Below are 6,955 nucleotides of genomic sequence, written 5' to 3'. Positions count from 1 at the left end.
TTGTTCGTGGGATTTCTCTTTCACATTCTCCTTTTCGCTCATTTTCCATCGTGACAGCAAAGTGGAACAGCTCAAAAACTGCTAATCTCTCTTTTGACAAGTAGATATGAAATAAAGCAAAGAGCAGCTTTAACTGTCTGATCCAGCCCTGTATGCAGCATTGGATAAAGTCAAGAAAAAGATTGAGCGTGGAGAGAGAGAGAGAGAGAGAGAGAGAGAGAGTGAGAAGGAGAGGGGAGACAGTTTAAGAAAAACGAAGAGAACAGATTGCCATTGCTGCGCTTTATCTGTAGAAAAAGTCACTTTTAACCTGGAAAGTTGAAACCTTTATCTCAATCTGCAGAGACCGTTCTTCCTCAAGGCTGGTTGATGCCGTGAGCCCTGTGTGTGTATGTGTGTATGTGTGTGCATGCCGCCTGGGGCTCATCTGTTCTTGGCCTCCATGATAGACAGACAGGCATCAGATTGGAAGTTGGATGCATGCTTGTTTGTTTCTGGATATATGCTTGTTTATGCGCCTACAGTCCAGCAACAGGTGCAGTAATTATCGGGGTGAGGAAGTTCCAGAAGCAGGTTATAACAGCTGACAAGCAACATCTTACAGCAGAAGATCTGACAGCACTGGAGCTACACCACACAAAGACGGCACGCAATCATTTCAGACAGTCCGTCTTTTGTTCTTTATCTTGACCTCCTGTCTGCTGCAGCTGTGTGAAGATCATGGCCTCATTAATAAGGAAGTAGCCTAGTCTTGTGTAGCTAGACATTTAATCTGGCATATTCAGGTCACCCTGCAGCAACTAATAGGCAACTATTGTTTATTCTTTTTAGTCATTAACAATTTTCCAGGTCTTCCAAAGTTGTAGAAATTTGTAAGGTTTTCTTTTAGTTATGTATGTTGAGTTATAAAATATTTACTTTGTGCTTCGCCTTCATCCTCCTTCAAATTTCATCCCTACATTGCACCAAATTTAATCAGGTCTCATGGGAAGAATTCTTTGCAAGAATTCAGATCTATAGCACAAAACAAATAAATTCTTAAACATATTTAAAGTATTCTGAACCCAAATTTTGGCAAATCCAAGAAACTTTTTTAAACACAGCTTTGTTTTTTTCAGATTAATCTATGTGTATCCTGACTCCACGCCCAACCAATTAGAATGGAGCTTGCCATATTTGTGTGCAGCAAGCATCAGAGCGCAAAGGCCTGGGTAGTGGCTGAGACTATAAGCCTAATGGGTGTTTTGGACTAGTTGTAGGTATCACTCTCTTGTGTTGTGGCCCATGTGGTCGTTTTTCGCAGGCTGGCACTTGTGAGGAGGACTGATGCATTGGGCTTATTGCATTTAAGTGGGAGGATGAAGTGGTTGTGAGCTCTTCACAGGACCGAGCTGTTTAGTATTCAACAGGAGAGAGAGAGAGAGAGAGAGACCTTTGACTGCTGATCCTCCTGACACATTAGATCCATTCTATGGCCATATTGAGATTCTGGGTGCTTATTGTAGGATAGACTGTACCTCTTTTTCTTCTGCATCATTGGTTCTCTCAGCTCTCTCTCTCCCTCTCTCTCTCTCTCAAGTGATTCTGCTGCTTGTTTCTTTTTAAAAGAAGTCTGTCAGTCAGACCTGTGTATTTCTTCTTAAGGGGGAGTTTTGTTGGTAAAAGGAAACTATAGAGCAGACCCTGATGTTTATATAACCCTATTTGGATTTCCTAAATACCATAATTTCAGTAGTTGATAGAACATTTTCAGAGGATTGTACCAGACAGTAGGGGGTTTTAATGCTAGATTTAAAAAAAAAAATCAGACATAACAGTTGCTTTTGGAGTGTTTTCTCAAGCCCTAAATCTTTCCGCTGGTTTTAAATGTAGTTAACCTGTTTTTAATTTCTGAATTCGTTTTAGATCTTCTCAGTGGTGTGTTTAGCTCATTGGGTGTCTTAGCATGATCACATATACTACACTACACTATCGCAGAAAGCATCTTTCTATATACATATTTTTCTATACCACATATATTCTTTTCAATTGCACGAATGCTTTCTCAGTCATTATAGAATGATTTTGAGTTTAGCCACTTCTAGCGTGTTGTTAGCATACTAAAGTGAGTTTAGCTCTGAATAATTTGCAGGTTGTGTCATCTCTGCTGAAGTGGCTCTGTGTATCTTATTTTCTCATCTCTTTTATGGAAAGCTTTATCCCCTTCATTCACACTCCAAGGTGACAACCTTCTCAACTCCAAAAAGGGCCGGTTCCTCCCCTCATCCTTTCCCGCTCCCCCACCGTCTGAGCTTATTTGTTAGCCTGATAGAGCGGAGGGTGTAAAGCAGCTTCTTTCTGCCGGCATAAACGGCATGCGCAGCGCAGTGGAGTGTCACTGAGCTTCTGGCGTTCTGGGTTCTGTGAATATGGAGAGCTCTGTGGCACTCTCAGCAGATGTGCTGCTGGGAACTCCCAGCATGCAGTAGAGGCAGAGAAGAGCCGGTGCCATCCGTGCTGAAAAAGCAAGAAACTTTTGCAGCAATCAGTCCTGCGCTGGATGTCATTTGAAAGAATGGTGAAGGATTGCAGCTGTGATTGCAACAGAGCTTTTCATCTCCTGGCACAAAGCTACAGAGCTATCACTTGTAGAATTCAATGTGGATTCAAACGCCTGCGGGAGAACTGCAAGGCAAAATGACGTGTTTTCATAAGGGAGATTGGGGTAAGATGTGTCACTGCCTTAATCTAGCAAACTGTTTAATGCACATCACATAACTTTAAATTTAGAAAGGGCTCATCATGCAACATGTGACAGAAAATGCACATGACAAACATTTTTTTGTTTATAATAAAAGCTTGGCAAAATACATTGTAAACTAGTGTGAACTGGTCTCTAGTTTTTCACTTAATCTCGTTTAAAACAGAGATATTATCTGGACTGTATCAATAATCAATAATTATCCAAAAAATTTATTTAGTTGTTTGGCTAGCTTTTTAAAGGGTCATTTAGAAAAAGTGCGGCGGTTTAATGTATCCATAAGACTGTAAAATGCAAATGAAAATGCTAAACATTACAAAAACTTGTTTAAAAATTGTGGCAGGAGTTTTATGCAGATCTGATTGTAGGTGGTGCTATAACAGTTAAAAGGCCTTAAAGAACACAACATCTTTATAGAAAACGTATACTGATATATACTGACAAAACCTATATATATCTGCTTTTATATATTTTTTTGAATATGAGCATTCTTCTAAAGCTTGTCTAGTCAAATGTATTCTAAAATAAAGTTAGGTTTATTCATTATTGCTCATTTCTCCTTTGCCTGGAGGACAACTATTCTGTCAGTGGTACAGTTTACTCCTACTCTCCTCGTGTACAGTGTAAAAGACCAGCTTTAACCTTGTCTTAATGTATCACTGTAAAAGCTATTATTATTACTACAATAAGTAGCTCACCGCTTCCTCCTTACGCTTATGTATTTAAAGAGATACTTTAATGGTGTCTTCTTCTCTTACCAGCAGCAAAGACCTCTTCTATCACTCCTCAAAGAGAAAACTATTATTGAGAAAATACTTTCAAAATAGCACAGGGGTTAGTGGAAATAACCTTGGCCAAGGGTATGCTTTTATGAAAAAGCGCGGTGGAATGAAAACACACACGCACTCACACACACACGGTATGGAAGTTTTCCAACAGCAGGACTGCTCCACCATGAGTCCGCTTCTATAATTTTGTTTTTGTACTAAATCCCTTCCTGTGAACGCCTGGATGTAAATAAAAATAGTAAAATTGTATTTTGGAGATGCTCCTCGATCCACTCAGAGAGGTTGCTACAGCTGCACTGTCTCTGTCAATCACTGGGCTCCTGCCAAGGAGTCTGACTGGTTGGGCTGGTGGGTAGGGAAGCTTCACCTTTAGTGAGAGTGGAAACTCTTCCCTCGCTTTCTCCGTCTCTTTTTCCATCTTTTCACCTCTCTTTTCTGTAGACATCATGGCTCTCGGGACGCTCGGGGGGAGTCTTTCGTTGCCTTACAGGTTCAAGTGTGCACTGCTGAAACAACAAATAACGTGTTGCAAAGGTAGGATGTAGAACAAATATTTATTCCTCATTTTTGATTTATTTTTAAGATTTTCTCTCATATAAAAAGCAATTTTTTGTTTCACATTATCAAAAGTTAGTAGACCAAAAGTGTATTTTGTTATTTTAGGGAAATTAAATTCCCTAACAGTTTCAGTGTAAGATTCCCAAAAATGAAATAATCATGATAACACTCTTTATTCTGCTATTAACTAGTTGCTTATTAACATGCATATTGGCTTAATAAAATGTGAATATATAGTTATTATTCTGAATATATACAGTGAATTTATTTGTGACTATATAGAAGTAAATCTGATTATAAGTTTTAAGTCAGGAATTTATAAATGTCTAATTTTGTATATATACACATTTTAAATGTTAATGCATATAAATGTTAATAGATGAATATATAGTTATAATATCTTATTTTATTATTTTGTAAGTTGAAATATAAATTTTTATACTAGTAATGTCATTTGTAATTTTAAAAAAAATGGAAACTGAATAGAAGTCGATTCCATGTAGTGGACATTTTGGACTCATTGTACATCTTCGCACACAAACACACAAAAGAAAAAGTCCCTTTGCTGTTTTATGAGAGCTTGCAATGAGCGATAGAAGGACAGCGAGGGTTCATTGGAGTTTTAGGTTTTTTTTATATTTGCCATCAGGGACTGAAAAGCCATTTTGTTTTTGTGTCCCCATTATGTCCCTTCCAGAGCCCTGACTCTGGATTTCTGTAATGGTATAGTTGGTGGTCTAGTTTTGAGGGTCGCTCTCCAAACATCTTGACACAGTGAATGCCAATGTGAGACGCAAGAGCTTGGCACGGAAACTATGATGGAAGTAATTTGCAATGGCTTACATTGCTCTTTGATTATAGTGGCCAAAAGGGGTCCGCTTCTAAATGGGAATGCATTTGTGCTGCAGTGCAGTGCATTAGACTGATTAATCTTATTTTTGCCATTGCTTAGCACTAAGGTTTTGAAAAGTATGTGTAGATCTTGATGCAGGAAAAATTGGTAATGTTTCTGCTGTATTATATGATTGTTAGTGGTAACCTTACGGAACACTGTTTTTAAGAGCACTGTTTTTAAAGATACTATATGTCTTATGTGTATCTTTTGACGCGTCAGGTAAAACCCAAGACCTCATACCTGCTCCTGAAAATGCATCCAAGAATATGATCATGCTTTCTGTATGCTTTCTATTCTTGTATAGATAAACATGTATTTCTTTCAAATGAAGCAAGCATGATCTGTGAGTTGTAGGAACAGAATGTCTTCACATACTGTAGATGCTTGATGATAACTTTAAGACACACTTACTTTTAACACTCCCCATCATTTTCCCTCAGGCTAACATTAGCAAGTGATCAAAGTGCATAGAAAATTTGTAGCTGTAGATGTGCAGAAATTTTTGTTTAGTGTTTCCAAGTTGCCAAACTTAAAGCAGCAGTGTGTTTACAGTTTGTGACTGATTTGACTTTGCACGTGAGTCGCTATGTAATGGTTAGGATATTAGTGGATAGATTACTTTTTTTTTTTTTCAATGTACAGTCAGTCAGTCAGGTCATTACTGCAAAATAAATTTTGACAGGATGATCAGTGATAATGATCATCTGATTGTACATTATTCTTACGAATCATTCTGCTCTGGCGGCATCAGGAAGGTGCAGAACTTTATCTTTCAAGCAGGAAAAGCTCAGAGAAATCTTCGCCTGATCCTCTCAGGTCCTCTAGCATCTTCTACACACCGATGTGGCCGCCATCCCCTCACACACACACAATTAACTGTGGCATGCTTTTTAATAATTGGCCTTTTAATTGTTTCCACAAATGAAGAGTGATGTAAAATAGCTAATAGCTTGTTCTAATTAATAGGGAATGAAGGCTTGTTAATTAAGTGGCATAATAGGACAAGGACCAGCTCAGCTAATTTGAGTGAATAAAAACTGAGCCTACATGATTCATATTCAACAAATCGAGCCCCTGATTTAGTTGCTTCAACTCTCACTAAACTTAATCGGTGTCACATGTGATCCAAGAGCATCTCTGTCCATCATGCTGGTGTAAATATGAGTACACCTACAATCAGTCCTGGAGCAAATTTAGTTATTTTATTGTGGGCTTTTTAAAGGGTTACTTTTGTCCATATCATTCCAAAACCTGTAAAGCGCTTGGTTTGTCTTCAAACACAATTTATTGTTTATTTAACATATCTCGTGGACAAATTATTTAAATAAAGCCTTTTTTTTAATTTTCTCACTTCACATGGTATAGAACCACTTGATGGACTATTGTGATTATGTTTTCTATTCTTTCTGGACCTTGACAGTAACATATTTAGTTGGCAGTCTATCAGACTGCCACAAGCCTCCCCCATTTCCAAAATATTTAAAATTGTAACTGAGACAAACCAAGCTTTTTATGGGTTTGGAAACAAATATGGAGTGATTAATGACAAAAATGTTAATTTTTTAAGCGGAGTAACTCCCTTTAACTCCAGGATCAAGAATCTATATGATAATTCTATCAATATTTAACAAGAATTGCCAACACGCTTTTGTTAAACTTTTTTTTTTTTTTGCTTTCTCATCAAAACATTTTTATATTTAGTGTTTCTACCTTTATTGTAAGTGTTAGAACAAACATATAGACAGGAAGTTAAAGTAGTAGAGAGAAAATTTAATAGCACTGAATGTCGATGCTCTGACTCTCTTTTCTCATCAACATTTTAATTGCACATCCAAATTTGAATTGCAATTCTTGTCCTGTTTGCCGTTCAAACCAAGAATCTTCATTGAAACACAAATTCTGCTAGCAGCCACCCAACATTATTTATCACTGTAGTATGTAGTTAAAACTGTAGATATACACTTGCTGTGAGTA

The 6,955-nt window shown here is 37.6% G+C and overlaps 1 protein-coding gene across 1 annotated transcript in view; it reads right to left on the bottom strand.

The window, feature by feature from the left end:
* Nucleotides 1-2,292: 2,292 nt before the first annotated feature.
* Nucleotides 2,293-6,955, bottom strand: part of LOC122350682 (collagen alpha-1(IV) chain-like) — an 8,166-nt gene continuing 3,503 nt past the window's right edge. Inside the window, exon 12 of the mRNA XM_043247359.1 lies at nt 2,293-2,496. Coding sequence (XP_043103294.1) covers nt 2,293-2,496 — 204 coding nt within the window. The remainder of the gene's footprint in view (nt 2,497-6,955) is intronic.

This window comes from Puntigrus tetrazona, chromosome 8 (genome assembly GCF_018831695.1).
Source record: "Puntigrus tetrazona isolate hp1 chromosome 8, ASM1883169v1, whole genome shotgun sequence".
NCBI classification, from domain to species: domain Eukaryota; kingdom Metazoa; phylum Chordata; class Actinopteri; order Cypriniformes; family Cyprinidae; genus Puntigrus; species Puntigrus tetrazona.
Note: the sequence above shows the minus strand (reverse complement) of the source record. Positions and strands in the feature narration are given on the sequence as shown.